Below are 16,446 nucleotides of genomic sequence, written 5' to 3' on the forward strand. Positions count from 1 at the left end.
CAAGGGCCACATCTAACTCCCTCTTAAATATAGCCAATGAACTGGCCTCGACTACCCTCTGTGGCAGAGAGTTCCAGAGATTCACCACTCTGTGTGAAAAATGTTCTTCTCATCTCAGTTTTAAAGGATTTACCCCTTATCCTTAAGCTGTGACCCCTTGTCCTGGACTTCCTAGCCTTGGCCTACGTGATCCCCTGGTTGCCAAACACTTTAACTCTTCTTCCCATTCCCTCACTGACCTTTCTGACCATTGTCAGAGTGAGGCCCAGAGCAAATTGGAGGTACAACATCTCATATTTCGCTTGGGCAGCTAACAACCCAGCGGTATGTATATTGATTTCTCTAACTTCAGGTAACCCTTGTACCCCCTCTCTCTCCATCGCTCTCCCACCCTAGTCACTGTATTAGTTTCACGGTCGTCCTGTTGAGTTTTTCTGTCTGTATAACACATTTTTTTATCACCTATCCTACAGCCAACAATGGACCCTTGTGGGCTCTATCTTTCCTTGATCATTGTTGCTTTCTGCATAACTTTCATTCATTTGTTCTATGTACCAACGATATCTCGTGTTTCTCTTTCCCCTGACTCTCAGTCTGAAGAAGGGTCTCTATCCGAAACGTCACCTATTCCTTTTCTCCAGAGGTGCCGCCTGACCCGCTGAGTTACTCCAGCATTTTGTGTCTATCTAAGGGGCTCTCATTCCCTTTGAAGTTCTCCCCAAAATCTAAAGAATGAATATACGTTGGGATATCATGTGGCAGTTATATAAGATGTTTTAAGTCAGCGGTTTAGAAATGTTATCATATTTAATGCAAACAATATGGGGGTCATTCCTTCTTCTCCCCAATCCTCTCCGGCAGAAGGTACAAAAGCTTGAAAGCACGCACCACCAGACTCAGGAACAGCTTCTTCCCCTCTGTTATCAGGCTTCTGAACGGTCCTTCCATAAGCTAGGCTACTGTCCAGATGCTCCAATCGACATTATTGTGCTCATTTTCTCTACAACTGTGATGCTATAATATTGGGAGCTGTAGACATAGAGAGTGATAGAGTGTGGAAACAGGCCCTTCGGCCCATCTTGCCCACAACAGCCAACATGTCCCAGCTACACTAATCCCACCTGCCTACGTTTGGTCCATATCCCTCCAAAGCCTGTCCTATCCATGTACCTGTCTAACTGTTGCTTAAATGTTGGGATGGTCCCTACCTCAACTACCTCCTCTGCTAGCTTGTTCCATACGCACACAATCCTTTGTGTGAAAAAGTTATCCCTCAGATTCCTATTCAATCTTTTCCCCTTCACCTTAAACCTATGTCCTCTGGTCTTTGATTCCCCGACTCTGGGCAAGAGACTCTGTGCATCTACCCAATCTATTCCTCTCATGATTTTGTATACTTCTATAAGATCACCCCTCATCCTCCTGTGCTCCAAGGAATAGAGACCCAGCCTACTCACCTTTCGCTATAGCTCACACCCTATAGTCCTGGCAACATCCACGTAAATCTTCTCTGTATACTTTCCAGCTTGACAATATCATTCCTATAACATGGTGCCCAAAACTGAACACAATATTCTAAATGCAGCCTCACCAACGTCTTATACAACTGCAACATGACCTCCCAACTTCTATACTCAATACTTTCGTTGATGAAGACCAATGTGCCAAACGCCTTTTTGACCACCTGATCTACCTGCGACTCCAACTTCAGGGAACCATGCACCTGTACTCCTAGATCCCTCTGCTCTACAACACTCCCCAGAGGCCTACCATTCACTGAGTAGGTCCTGCCCTTGTTAGACTTACCAAAAGCAACACCTCACATCTTTCTGCATTAAATTCCATCAACCATTCCTCAGCCCTCTTGGCCAATCGATCCAGATCCTGCTGCAATTTTTCACAACCATCTTCACTATCTGCAAAACCACCCACTTTTGTATAATCTGCAAACTTACTAGTTTGTGAACAGGTCTGCCCAAATATCCAGCTCTGCTCAAGACCGTAAGAAATTGCAGAGTTGTGTGTGTAGCTCAGTCCACCACACAGACTAGACATTCCACCATTGACTCCATCTACACTGAAAGGCAAATCTCAGAAAAGCATCCAACATAATCACAGACTTATCCCACCCTGGTCATTCCTTCTTCTCCCTGCAGGCTTCCTCTGGGTGCTCCAGTTTCTGCCCACATCCAAGGCTAGTTAGTCACTGTAAATTATCCCTGGTGTGCAGGTAAATGGTAGAATCTGGGAAAAGTTAGAGAATGTAGTGAGATATTAAGAAAAATGGGATTTGATTTTTTTATAACTGGCATTGGTATATTGTCATTTGTGCCAAAAGCCTTTTTGACCACCCTACCTACCTGCAACTCCACCTTCAAAGAACTATGCACCTGCACTCCTAGATCCCTCTGCTCTTCAACACTCCCCAGAGGCCAACCATTCATTGTGTAGGTCCTGCCCATGTTAGACGTCCCAAAATGCAACACCTCACATTTCTCTGTATTAATTCCATTAACCATTCCTCAGCCCATCTGGCCAATCGATCAATATCCTGCTGTAATCTTTCACAACCATCTTCACTATCTGTAAAACCACCCACTTTTGTATCATCAGCAAACTTGCTAATCTTGCCCTGTATGTTCTCATCCAAATCATTGATGTAGATGACAAACAGTAACGGGCCCAGCACTGAACCCTGAGGCACACCGCTAGTCACAGGCCTCCAGTCCGAGAAGCAACCTTCCACCATCACCCTCATGAAGCCAATTTTCTATCCATTCAGCTATCACTCCTTGAATCCCACGGGATCAAATCTTCCAGAGCAGCCTGCCATGCGGAATGCTTTGCTGAAGTCCATACATACACCATCTAAAGGTCTGTCCTCATCGACCTTTTTGGTCATATCTTTAAAAAACTTAGATTTGTAACTCACGACCTCCCATGTACAAAACTACGCTGACTATCCCTAATCAGCCCTTGCCCATCCAAATGCCTGTGTATCCTATCCCTCAGAATACTCTCCAGTAACTTTCCAACTACAGATGTTAAGCTCACCGGCCTATAGTTCCCAGCATTTTCCCTGCAGCCCTTCTTGAATAGAGGCACAACATTTGCCACCTTCCAGTCTTCCAGCACCTCTCCTGTATTTAAGGACGACTCAACTTTCAACCAGGGCTCCCGCAATGTCCTCTCTAGTTTCCCACAATGTCCTCGGATATATCTGATCAGGCCCTGGAGATTTGTCTACCTTCATACACGACAGTACCTTCAGCATCTCGTCGACCATTACACTGACGGCTCTCAAGACATTTCCATTGACTGCCCCAAGTTCCTCCGTCTTCCTGCCTTTTCCTCGGTAAATACAGAGGAGAAATATTAATTGAGGACCTTGCCCATCTCCTGTGGCTCCACACAGAGGTGACCACTTTGATTCCTGAGGGGTCCCACTCTCTCTCTAGTTATCCTTTCCCCCCTTATGTATTTATAAAATCTCTTGGGATTGCCATTAATGCTACCCGCTAGGGCCCCTTTTTGCCCTTCCCATTTCCTTTTTCACTTTGCTCCTTAGTTCCCGAAACTCCTCCAGGGATACACTTGGTCCCAGCTGACTATACCTGCCTCATGCATCCATCCTATTCTTGACCAATGCCTCAATTTCCCTCGTCAGCCAAGTTTGCTTACGTTTGCCTGCCTTGCCCTTCACTCTAACAGGGACAAACTTATCCTGAGCTTTTGTCAGCACACTTTGAAAAACATCCCACTTGGTTGATGTTCCTTTCCCCTGAAACAGCCTACCCCAATCAACTTGAGCGAGACTTCCTCTCAACCCTCAAAGTTGGATTTATGCCAATTTAGCATTTAGCATCTGGTCCCTCTCTGCACCTATCCATAACTATCTTAAATATTCATTCGAACAGTGGTCACTGGTCCCAAAAGACTCCTCCACGAGTACTTCATTCACTTGCGCTTCCCAATTTCCCAAGACGAGATCAAGTGTTGCCCTCTCACATGTGGGGGCCTCTACATATTGCTGGAGAAACTCTCCTAAACACCTTTGAGAAATTGCACCCCCATCTAAGCCTTTCACACTATGATTTTCCCAGTCTATATTGGGAAAGTTAAAATCCCCTACTACAACAACCTTATTTAACCTGCAGCTGTCTGCAATCTCCTGGCATATTTGTTCTTCTAATTCCCATTGACTATTCGGGGGTCTGTAGTACACCCCCAACAAGGTGATCATCCCTTTCTTGTTCCTCAGCTCCACCCATATAGCCTCACTGGACGAACCATCCGTAATACCGCCTCTGAATACATCCGTGACATCCTCCTTAACCAACAATCCTACCCCCCCCCCCCCCCCCCCCCCCCCCCACCCCACCTCCTCTTTTACCCCTTACCCCCGTCTCTCTTGAAGTTCCTGTACCCCGGAACATTGCACGTTTAAAATCTGCACTCTGGTATCTTTCTCTTTGCTCTACCTATTTGAGTTTGGCTTGATTTGTATTCATGTATTGTATTATGTGACTTGATTGGATAGCGTACAAAAATAAGCGGTCTACTTTAACAATAACATGACAATTCATACGGGAACAAAATGCATCATTCTCAATTGCATATTCTGTTTACTGAGGAAGAATAACTCAATCCTGTGCTAATATTAAAGCTCAAGACTACCTCTCCTGAAGAGAACAGTGAATCTTACAGAAGGTCCAAGCAAGTCACAGGACCAACTGCAACGTGGTAAGGCATTAGATAGAATGTGGAACAGGCCCTTTGGCTCACAATGTCTGTGGCAAGTATGGTGCCAAGTTAAACTAATCTCCTCAGCCACCATTCGCTGCACATCCATGTGCCACTGAAACACAACTTCACTGCAAACATGACAATTAAGTTGTACTTGTAGTTTCCAAGTGTCTTTCTATCAGAGATTTGTGTCGTGCTCTGGGTAATCTTTAAGGTCCATGTAAGCAGGTTACGGTGGCGGGTATGGTGGCGCAGCAGTAGAGTTGCTGCCTTACAGCGAATGCAGCGCCGGAGACCCGGGTTCGATCCCGACTACGGGTGTTGTCTGTACGGATTTTGTATGTTCTCCAGGTGACCTGCGAGGTTTTTCTCCGAGATCTTCCGTTTCCTCCCACACTCCATAAACGTGCAGATTTGTAGGTTAATTGGTTTGGTGAATGTTAAAATTGTCCCTAGTAGGTGTAGGATCGTGTTATTGTGCGGGGATTGCTGGTCGGCGCGGACCCGGTGGGCCGAAGGGCCTGTTTCCATGCTGTACCTCTAAATTAGGCACACACTTCAACAAAACAAATCCACCCAGATCTTTGTTTAAGAAGGAACTGCAGATGCTGGAAAAATCAAAAGTTGACAAAAAATGCTGGAGAAACTCAGCAGGTGAGGCATCATCTATGGAGAAAAGGAGTAGGCGGCGTTTCGGGTCGACACCCTTCATCAGATTGATATCGGGGGGGGGGGGGGGGGAAAAAATAAAGGAAGAGGCGGAGACAGTAGTCTATGTGGGAGAGCTGGGAAGGGGAAGGGAAGGAGGGAGAAAGCAAGGACTACCTGAAATTAGAGAAGTCGATGTTCATACCAATGGGGTGTAAACTACCCAAGCAAAATATGAGGTGTTGTTCCTTCACTTTCATCTGGGCCTCACTCTGACAATGGAGGAGGCCCAGGACAGAAAGGTCAGATTCCGAATGGAGGAGGAATTGAAGTGCTGGGCAACTATGTGATCAGGTTGGTGTTCAGCGAAACATGAGTCTTCCTCAAAACAGAGCTGTGAGATCAATGACTATCACCCTAGAGGGGCAGCATGGCAAGGCAGCTGGTAGTGCCGCTGCTCCAGAGATCTGGGTTCCATCCTGACCTTGGATGCTATCTGTGTGTGGAGTTTGCACGTTCTTCCTGTGACCGCGTGGGTTTCCTCCAGGTGCTCCGGTTTCCTCCCACGTCCCAAATTCTTTAGTCTTTTGTTTTCTCTGGTAAAGAGTTCCCTAACATTCATTGTTTGAGACCATTTTCAGGTTTGTAGGTCAATTGGCCACTGTAAATTGCCCCCTAGTGGATGAGAAACTGGGAAAACTAGTGTGAATGGGTGATTGATGATTGGTGTAGGCTCGACAGACAAAAGGCCCGTTTCCACATGGTATCTTCAATCAATCATTGTATAACCTTGTGCTCCATCCATGTTCTCCAGAGATGCTGCCTGACCCGCTGAGTTACCCCAGCACTCTGTGTCTATAACCCCTCCATTTAATAGTGGAACGTACACAATACATCTTGTGGAAACATTTGCAACGTTTGCTGCTCTCACTGGAGTAAAACCCCTTTCTCTTCCTGACAGAATTTGCAGATGTACTGCTCTGCCACAAGAAAGGTGCAGCGTTTGTGGTTCATCCCGTGACGGGAACCCTGGAGCCCTACCAGCAGCGGGAGATCGAAGTCACTGCCTATGCCAACATGTGGGGCGACTACCAAGATAACCTCGTCTGCAGAGTTTGTATTTTCCTTCTTCACTCTTCCTAACTCACTATACTAGCAATGTTACAAAATTTTGAGATTTAAAAAATCAAGTCTGTAATTTATCCCATCAGATAAAGCATAAAAAGAAGTTTAATTTGACACCTAATTCACTTTCATATCTTCAGTATTAAAAATGTTATGGCCATTTTCATATTCGGAAATTAGCATCTTGTTCCCTATTGCTTTTCCATTGACTTAACACAAAAGTGTTCAGTTATTATAGTTTGAAGCATTCTGAAACAAATATGAAACAATCTTACTTAGATCTTGAAATTAAAGCATATAATTAGTTAGTTACCTAATTGTAGCTAATTACAAAATTCAATTACTAGATCTAAACATCTATCCATTTCTTAAGAATAGATTAATGTTTTTAAATAGCCTAAGTGTCCAAATAACATTCACACAAGAATTCACAATATAACATAATTTTTAAATCTCATTTTCATGGATTTATAGGCCAAATGGAAGGAATTTAGTGCTTAATACCTGTAAATTAATGGCCATTTAAATCATCTTGCGATTGGGTTTTTCTGGAATGCGATCAATTGGAACGTTGCGATTGCGGTGAATTTAAACCCCATATCGGCAGGAAAAACACTGCCGGTTCGTAAGGGAAGAAAAATCACCATTTTGCAACGTGAAATGTGAATTAAAGGCATCTTAAGGAGCACTTTTATACATAAAATAAACGGCTTTCCTTTACCTGTCCCCTACGTGAAATCCGTCCCCGTTGTCGGCGTTGACGGCTTTAGAAGCTGATTTTAAAATTACTCCAGCGCTGAACTTGTCGGGCGATTCTATTTAAAAAAATAATTAAATAAAAAATAAAAATACACAGAACGGCCGTCGGAACAATTCTTCAGCAAAAGTTTGCACTCCAACAAAATATAATCCAGGACAAGGTAGGAGAAAGCCGTGTTTTAACCCCCCGCCCCCCCCCCCCCCCTCAAAGGCGCCAAAATCGCGCGCACGGCCAGTGGCAGAATTGCAGCGCCACTAAAGGTAAGTATTGTAACATACCTAACTATACTGCCCCAAGCCCGCCCTGTCATTCCTTCTTCTCCCCACTCCCGTCTGACAGATTCTTGAAAGAGTGCACTACCTAACTTGCGAACAGCATTTCCCCCCGTAAGTGGATGTGGCACAGTCCATCACACAAAACAGACATCCTACCATTGACTTCATCTACATTTCATGCTGCCTCGGAAAAGCAGCCAACATAATCAAAGACGTCACACACTGGTCATTCCTTCTCCTCCACGCTCCCATCCAGCCAAAGTACAGACGTTTGACAGCGCACACCACACAGGGACAGCTTCTTCCCCTCTGATATCAGGTTTCTGAATGGTCCTTCCATACGCTAGGGTACTGTCCAATTCACCTCTACCCCATTGTGCTCATTGGATTTTGTCTAAGGAACTGATGCGCTACAATGCTGAGAACTATATTCTGCACTCTGTATCTCCCCTCTTGCTCTACCTATCTATTGTACTTGAGTTTTTATGCCTATTGTTATCTGATCTATAAATAGACCATGCCGACCAAGTGCCCGTCTAAGCTGGTCTGATTTGCCCGCATTTGACCCACTTCCCTCTTAACCCTTTGGAGAAACAAGGAACTGCAGATGCTGGCTTCCCAAGGAAAGATCTCAGGAGAACATGAAAAGGTGATGTTTCAGGTTGGCACTTTTCTTCAGTCTGAAGAAGGGTGCTGAACCAAAGCATCACCTATCCATGCTCGCCAGAGATGATGCCTGACCCGCTGAGTTACTCCAGCATTTTTGTGACTTCTCTTGTGACATTTCCTATCAATGTACCCCTCCATGTACAGCGCCAGAGACCCAGGTTTAATCATGACTACGGGTGCTGTCTGTACGGAGTTTGCACATTCTCCCTGTGACCGCGTGGGTTTTCTCCTGGTGCTCCGGTTTCCTCCCACACTCCAATGATGTGCGGGTTTGTAGGTTTGAAAGTTGTTTGAAAGACTCTGCAGGCTTATGTAAATAATTGTAAATTGTCCCTCGTGTGTATACTAGTGTATGGGGTAATTGCTGGCCGGCACGGACTCGGTGGGCCGAAGGGCCTATTTCCGCGCTGAATCTCTAGAGTGTAAAGTTTAAAGTGCAGATGCTGAGATAAGTCTAGCATCAGCATTCAACGCCAGAACTGAACTGAACTGCTCAGTGCAGGCAGCTTCGTAGCAGGCAGTGTGAATGAATATAGATGCATCTATTTAAATCCTTTAGACTGTGGAAATGCTCTGAAGTTCGACATGTTCCCAACTGCTCTCACCAATTTCTACAGATGCGCCCTGGAAAGCATTTTATCGGGATGCGTTTGGGAACAGTCCCATCCAAGACCACAAGAAATTGCAGAGAGTTGTGGACGCAGCCCAGACCATCACACAAACCGACCTTCCTTCCATTGACTCCATCTACACCTCACGCTGCCTCGGCAAGGCCAGCAGCATAATCAAGGGCCAGTCTCATCCTGGTTACTCCCTCTTCTCCTCTCTATCATCAGGCAAGAGGAACAGAATTGTAAAAACAGCAGATTCAGGGACAGCTTCTTCCCAGCTGTTATCAGGCAACTGAACCGTCCTATCAACAACTAGCGAGCGGCCCTGAGCTACTATCTACCTCACTGGAGACCTTTGGACTATCTTTAATCGGACTTCACTGGACCTTATCCTGACTAAATGTTATTCCCTTTATCATGTATCTGTACACTGTTAATTGGGTACCCGGAAGTGGCGCTGACAGACTAGATGCCAAAGCAAAGAAGCCAAAGAACTGAATGGAAACGAGGCCGAAACGCCAATAAACCAAAAGTGTCTGAAGATGATACGCCTACTAACCGAAAGGGCGGGAAGCCTAAAAGCCAAGGAACCGAAAAGCTGTGTCGCCTAAAAGCAAACTCACCGAATGGCCGCTCTGTCGAAACGCCACCTCCCCGAAAGGCGGCTTGGGTGCGTTCCGCATGCACCGAGACAGTAATAAATAAAACGTCTGTCCTCGTGGGATGGGGAGAATCTCCCGCTGTGAGTGTCAGGGTCCAGGGGTCGGAGGGGGGGGGGGGGGGGAGGGGAAATCACCCTGGTGTTCAGGTTGAGGTCCGATGGCGGCACAACATGGTCAGTGACTGTGGGATGCTCCCGAGGGTGGAGACGGAGGAGAGAATGAAGGGGGAGAGAAGGGGAGCGAGAGAAGGGAGGGAGAGAGAGAAGAGCGAGAGAGATAGAAGGGAGGGATAGAGGGGTGGGAGAGAGGAGGGAAGAGAGAGAGGAGAGAGAAGAGTGGAGAGAGAGGAGAGAAAGAAGAGGGGGAGGAGGAGGAAGAGAGAGAGGGGTGAGAGAGAGAGAGAGAGAGAGAGGGAGGGAGGGGGGGAGAGAGAGAGGGGAGAGAGAGAGAGAGAGAGAGTGGAGAGAGAGGAGAGAAAGAAGAGGGGAGAGAGAGGAGAGAGAGAGAGGAAGAGAGAGAGAGAGCGAGAGAGAGAGAGAGGGAGGGATAGAGGGGGGGAGAGAGGAGGGAGAAGAGGAGAGAGAGAGAAAAGTGGAGAGAGACAGGAGGAGAGAGAAGGATGAGAGAGAAGGGAGAGAAGGGGGAGAGAGAGAGAGAAGAGGGAGAGAGAGGGAGGGAGAGGGGGAGAGAGAGGAGGGGAAGAGAGAAGGAGAGAAAGAAGAGAGGGAGAGAGAGAGAGAGAGAGAAAGAGAGGGGGGAGAGAGAGAAGAGGGGAGAGAGAAGTGTGGGGGTCATTTTCCCACACAAGCCATAGGTGACTGGGCAATCTGAACCCAAGCACCAAGTTGAAAGCGGCCCAAGGTGCGCATCCCTCGGGACAGCCCCCACTCTCCCACAGCCACCCTCCACGGTCTGTGGGTCGAGTGGAGCGGAGGTTTGGAACAATGTTTATGCCTTCACAGTGATGTGCTAGACTGGGGTCTGGACCAGACAAGTCCCGTCCCCCCGTCAACGTCATGTCCGTTATTGGACATTTCTGTTGAACGGCAGTCGGTCCTTTGACCTGTGGGCGACGCCGCCTTTCGGGTAGGTGGCATTTCGACAGAGTGGCCATTCGGTAACTTTGCTTTTAGGTGATGCAGCTTTTCAGTTTGTTGGCTTTGAGGCGTCCCGCACTTTTTGTTAGTTTGCATTTAGGCGTCCCATCCTTTCAGTTAGTTAGCATTTCGTCTTCGGACTCTTTCGGTTTATTGGCGTTTCGGCCTTGTTTCCATTCCATTCTTTGGCTTCGACTTCTTTGCTTCGGCCTCTCGTCCGTCAGTGCCACGTCCGCACACAGTTAATGGCTGGATTGCCATTTACAAAAGCTTTTCACTGAACCTCGCTACACATGCCAATAAACTAAACTAAACTGAACCATGTTCTGTTTTTATGCCCATTATGACTGTAAAATTGTTTTGTCAGGTTGCAGGTCTCAATCCTACCTATATCCCCATCCAGTTGTCCGTTCAAGGTGTTCCACTCTACTTCAAGATTTTAGGTCCCCAAAAGGACAACCAGAAGCGAGGCCCCATGATCAGGTACGAGCCTTCTTTAATATATCAAGAGAATCAATCGCATTTACACTGTGGACGGCTCGATTGTAATCATGTATTGTCTTTCCACTGACTGGATAGCACGCAACAAAAGCTTTTCACTGTAGCTCTGTACACGTGACAATAAACTACACAAAGAAAAACAATGAAACCAAAACTAATTGTCATATGCACCAGGTCCGGTACAATAACATTCTTACTTGCTACAACTTTGTTAGTTAGTTTAGTTTATTGTCACATGTACCGAGGTACAGTGAAAAGCTTTTTTGTTGGATGCTGACCCGTCAGTGGAAAGACTACACATGATTACAATCAGGATGTCCACAGTGTACAGATACCAGATAAAGAAAATAATGATTCGTGCTCTACGGGCACATTAATGCAACAAATAAATATACATTAATCAATAATACGATCATTACTGGTCATTCTAGATAAAATGGACCATGATAGTACAAGTTAAAGTACACATTATAACCTTGTACAAAATACATAAAGATTGTTCAGGGGTACAATTGCAGTTTGAGTTGTGCAGTTTTCAAGAGCCTGATTGTTGCTGGGAAGAAGCTGTTCTGTTCCTTCTTCCTGATGGTATAGGTAAGATGAGAGGGTGGCCACAGTGATGTGGGTCTTCCATGATATCAGTTGACTTTTTGAGGCAGCGCTTCCTCGAGATTGCTTTGATGGTGGGGAAGTCGGAACCTCTGATGGACCGGGCAGTGTTCACCACTTTCTGCAACCTCTTTCCCTCTGGCGTTATTGAAGCAGGCAACTAGTCAGTATTCTGTTCTCTCATGCACCTGTGGATTGTTGCAGGAGTATTCTATTTTTATTTGCTTTCGTCTTTTTGGCCTGTTATTTGAGGGAAAATATCAGAGAGGCTAATGAGAATGCTTCACTCATGTGGCAGTGCTGGGTGTAGGCATGCAGACTTGGCCTCCGGGCTGGCAGAGGGACAGGCAGAGCTACCTGATGCAAGGGCACATGCCTTCAACGTGCACACTGGCTTTCTTGACCATTCTGGACTCAAATAATCTGCCCATCTACTCCTTCGCCTCCAAAGCTAGGGTGTTCGTGGGACAGACTAGGACCAGAGGCCATAGCCTCGGAATAAAAGGACATATCTTTAGGAGGAATTTCTTTAGTCAGAGGGTGGTGAATCTGTGCAATTCATTGCCACAGAATGCTGTGGAGGCCAATGGATATTTTTAAGGCTGAAATTAACAGATTCTTGATTGGTACAGGTGTCAGGGGTTATGGGCAGAAGGCAGGCAAATGGGGTTGGAGGGAAAGATAGATCAGTCATGATTAAATAGCAGAGTAAACTTGATGGGCTGAATGGCCTAATTCTGCTTCGAGAATGTATGAACTTATGACATTTTGTGACGACAGCAACAAAAACGTAAAATGCTGGAAATACGCAGCAGGTCAGACTGCATCTGTGGGAAGAGAACCAGAGTCAATGCAACATAGGAATGCAAAGGTCTTGATGTATCACTTGGTCTTCCAGGTTTGGAACGCACATTTCTGGAGGAGACACGGTGTCCCGCTACTTACGAATTATCAACCCAGGCCCCTGTGGTAAGTTGTTGATCATGTTGACCTCCAATCATTCAAATATTCTCTTGACATCGCAGATGTGTGTATTCTATGATACTTTCTTGTCACATGTACCTGGGTCCAGGGAAATTCTTTGTTTTTGCATACAATAAACAAAGTACGCAAAGAGTCGCCATGTATCTGACACCCAACAAAGTACTCATTAGAGTCACGATGATCCCTCTATTTTCTTGCCCCTCCCTCCTTCCCCCCATCAAGTCCCTCCTTGGTTTTGGAAGGAGGGAGAAAGGAAGAGGAGGAGCCAGAGGGCTGAGGGAGAGCTGGGAAGGGGAGGAGACAGCAAGGGCTACCGGATAATGGAGAATTCAATGTTCATGCCGCTAGGGTGCAGACTGCCCAAGCGGAATATGAGGTGCTGCTCCTCCAATTTCCAGTGGTGCTCACTCTGGCCATGGAGGAGGCCCAGGACAGAAAGGTTGGATTCGGAATGGGAGGGGGTGTTAACATGTTAAATCTCCTGTAGTCCTTAACATTACAGGACCACCTTTGGCCCAACTTGCCCACACCGGCCAACAATGTCCCGGCCACACTAGTCCCACCTGCCTGCGTTTGGTCCACATCCCTCCAAACCTGTCCTATCCATGTACCTGTCTAACTGTTTCTTAAACGTTGGGATAGTCCCAGCCTCAGCTACCTCCTCAGGCAGCTTGTTCCATACCCCCACCACCATTTGTGTGAAAAAGTAACCCCTCAAATTCCTCTTAAATCTTTTCCCTTCACTGTAAACCTATGTGCTCTGGTCCTCGTCACCTACTATGGGCAAGAGACTCTATGCATCCACCCGATCTATTCCTCTCATTATTTTATATTCCTCAGAGAACATGGAGGCGTATCGAGTTGGGACCATTCAGATTTCTTGAGATTTCAACTCAAAACGTCACCTATCCATGTTCTCCAGAGATGCCTGCTGAGTTATTCCAGCATTTTGTGCTTTTTTTTTGTAAATCAGCATCTTCAGTTCCTTGTTTCTACATTTCACTGCTCCAAGTCTCCTCAAGATGTGTCTACTTTAAAGAAGTGCTCCTCCTCTCTGGAGTCTGAACAAGGATCCCGACCCGAAACATCACCTCTCCATGTTCTCCAGATATGCTGCCTGACCCGCTGGGTTGCTCCAGCACCTTGTGTCTTTCTTTTGTAAACCAGCACCTGCAGTTCCTTATTTCCTCATCAAGCAGGGGAGTTTAGCCAATCAGTCTAGAGGGTAGGAGAAAATGTTTCCCCTTGCCCTCTGGTAACCACAAGAAGTCATTTACCAGATGTTTTGGGCAGAGAGATATTCTTATTATACGTTCTCCTTGTGACCGCATGGGTTTTCTCGGCGTGCTCCGCTTTCCGCACACACTCCAAAGACGTACAGGTTTGTAGGTTAATGGGTTTCGGTAAAATTAGTAAATTGTCCCTAGTGTATGGGGTGATCACTGCGCAGACTTTGTGGGCCGAAGGGCCTGTTTCTGCGCTGAAATCGAAAGTAAATTCTAAAGAGCGGCACGGTGGTGCAGCGGTAGAGTTGCTGCCTTACAGCCCTTGCAGCGCCGGAGACCCAGGTTTGATCCCGACTACAGGTGCTGTCTGTACCAAGTTTGTATGTTCTCCCCGTGACCTGCGTGCGTTTTCTTCAAGACCTTCGGTTTCCTCCCACACTCCAAAAACGTACAGGTTTGTAGGTTAATTGGCTTGGTGTATGTGTAAATTGTCCCTAGTGTGTGTAGGATAGTGTCAGTGTGGGGATCGCTGGTCAGTGCGGACTCGGTGGGCCGAAGGGCCTGTTTCCACGCTGTATCTCTAAACTAAATTCAAGTAACGTAAAATAAATCTGATCATCTCTGGAGCCGACAATGTTACAAACGTTCGCCGAACAATACTATCTGCTGCCGGGTCTCCCATTCATTCTCGGCACCCGCTGTCATGTGTTCTTAAACAGACGGAGGTGTCTGATTATAGAAACATAGACAATAGGTGCAGGAGTAGGCCATTCGGCCCTTCAAGCCCGCACCGCCATTCAATAGGGCCATGGCTGATCATCCAAAATCAGTACCCCACTCCAGCTTTTTCACCATATCCCTTGATTCCCTTAGCCCTAAGTGAAATCTAACTTTCTCTTGAAAACATCCAGTGAATTGGCCTCCATTGCCCTCTGTGGCAGAGAATTCCACAGATTCACAACTCTCTGGGTGAAAACGTTTTTCCTCATCTCAGTCCTAAATGCCTTACCCCTTATTCTTAAAATGTGACCCCTGGTCCTGGACTCCCCCAACATCGGGAACATTTTTCCTGCATCTAGCATGTCCAATCCCTTAAGGATTGTACAGTATATGTTTCTATAAAATACCCTCTCATCCTTCCTAATTCCAGTGAATACAAGCCCAGTCGACCCATTCTTTCATCATATGTCAGTCCCGCCCTCCCGGGAATTAACCTGGTGAACCTACACTGCACTCCCTCAATAGCAATAATGTCCATCCTCAAATTAGGAGACCAAAATTGCACACAATAATCCAGGTGAGGTCTCGCCAGGGCCCTGTACAACTGCAGTAGGACCTGCTTGCTCCTAAACTCAAATCCTCTCGCAATGGCCGACATGCCATTGGCTTTCTTTACGGCTTGCTGTACCTGCATGCTTACTTTCAGTGACTGATATACAAGCACACCCGGGTCTCGTTGCACCTCCCCTTCTCCTAATCTGACACCATTCAGATAATAATCTGCCTTCCTGTTCTTGCCACCAAAGGGGAAAACCTCACATTTATCCACATTATGCTGCATCTGCCATGCTTCTGCCCACTTACCCAACATTTCCAAGTCACCCTGCAGCCTCATAACATCCGCCTCGCAGCTCACACTGCCACCCAGCTGTGTGTCAAACTTAGGGATGTCATATTTAATTATCTCGTCTAAATCATTAATATATATTGTAAACTGGTCTATAATTCCCTGTTTTCTCTCTCCCTCCTTTCCTAAAAAGTGGAGTTACATTGGCTGCCCTCCCAGTCCACAGGAACTGATCTAGAGTCTATAGAACAATGGAAAATGATCACCAATGCATCCACGATTTCTAGGGCCACCTCCTTGAGTACTCTGCGATGCAGACCATCAGACCAACAGTTTAACTGACACCATTTCCTGACTAATGTGGATTCCCTTCAGTTCTTCCCTCCCACTCAGTCCCCTAGTATTTCCAGGAGATTGTTTGTGTCATCCTCAGTGAAGACAGTAACAAAGTACTCACTTAACTGTTCTGCCATTTCCTTGTTCCCCAATAAAAATTCACCTGTCTCTGATTGTAAGGGACCTACATTTGTCTTCACTAATCTTTTCCTTTTTCCATACCTAAAGAAACTTTTACAGTCAGTTTTTATATTCACCGCAAGCTTTTTTTCATGCTTTTATTTTCTCCCTTTCTTAATTAACTCCTTTGTACTCCTCTGTTGTGTTCTAAATTTCTCCCAGTCCTCTGGCTTGCCGCTTCTTCTGGCCAATATATATGCTTCTTTCTTGGATGTAACACTATCCTTGACTTCCCTCGTTAGCCACAGTTGTGCCGCCTTCCCAGTTTTATTTTTTCGCCAGACAGAGATGAACAATTTCTGGAGACATTTCTGAGGAGACCGTCTGCCTTCTATAACTGAAATCTGTCCAGAAGAGGTCAGTAAAAGTGAGGATAGACTGTACTATAGACAATAGGTGCAGGAGTAGGCCATTCAGCCCTTCGAGCCAGCACCGCCATTCAATGTGATC

The 16,446-nt window shown here is 46.2% G+C and overlaps 1 protein-coding gene across 1 annotated transcript in view; it reads left to right on the forward strand.

Moving 5' to 3' along the window:
• dlec1 (DLEC1 cilia and flagella associated protein) overlaps nt 1-16,446 on the forward strand; it is a 149,512-nt gene that overhangs the window by 95,145 nt on the left and 37,921 nt on the right. Inside the window, exons 26-29 of the mRNA XM_055650137.1 lie at nt 4,667-4,743; nt 6,356-6,507; nt 10,961-11,076; nt 12,602-12,672. Of these exons, the coding sequence (XP_055506112.1) occupies nt 4,667-4,743; nt 6,356-6,507; nt 10,961-11,076; nt 12,602-12,672 (416 nt within the window). The remainder of the gene's footprint in view (nt 1-4,666; nt 4,744-6,355; nt 6,508-10,960; nt 11,077-12,601; nt 12,673-16,446) is intronic.

This window comes from Leucoraja erinacea, chromosome 2 (assembly GCF_028641065.1).
Source record: "Leucoraja erinacea ecotype New England chromosome 2, Leri_hhj_1, whole genome shotgun sequence".
NCBI lineage: Eukaryota > Metazoa > Chordata > Chondrichthyes > Rajiformes > Rajidae > Leucoraja > Leucoraja erinaceus.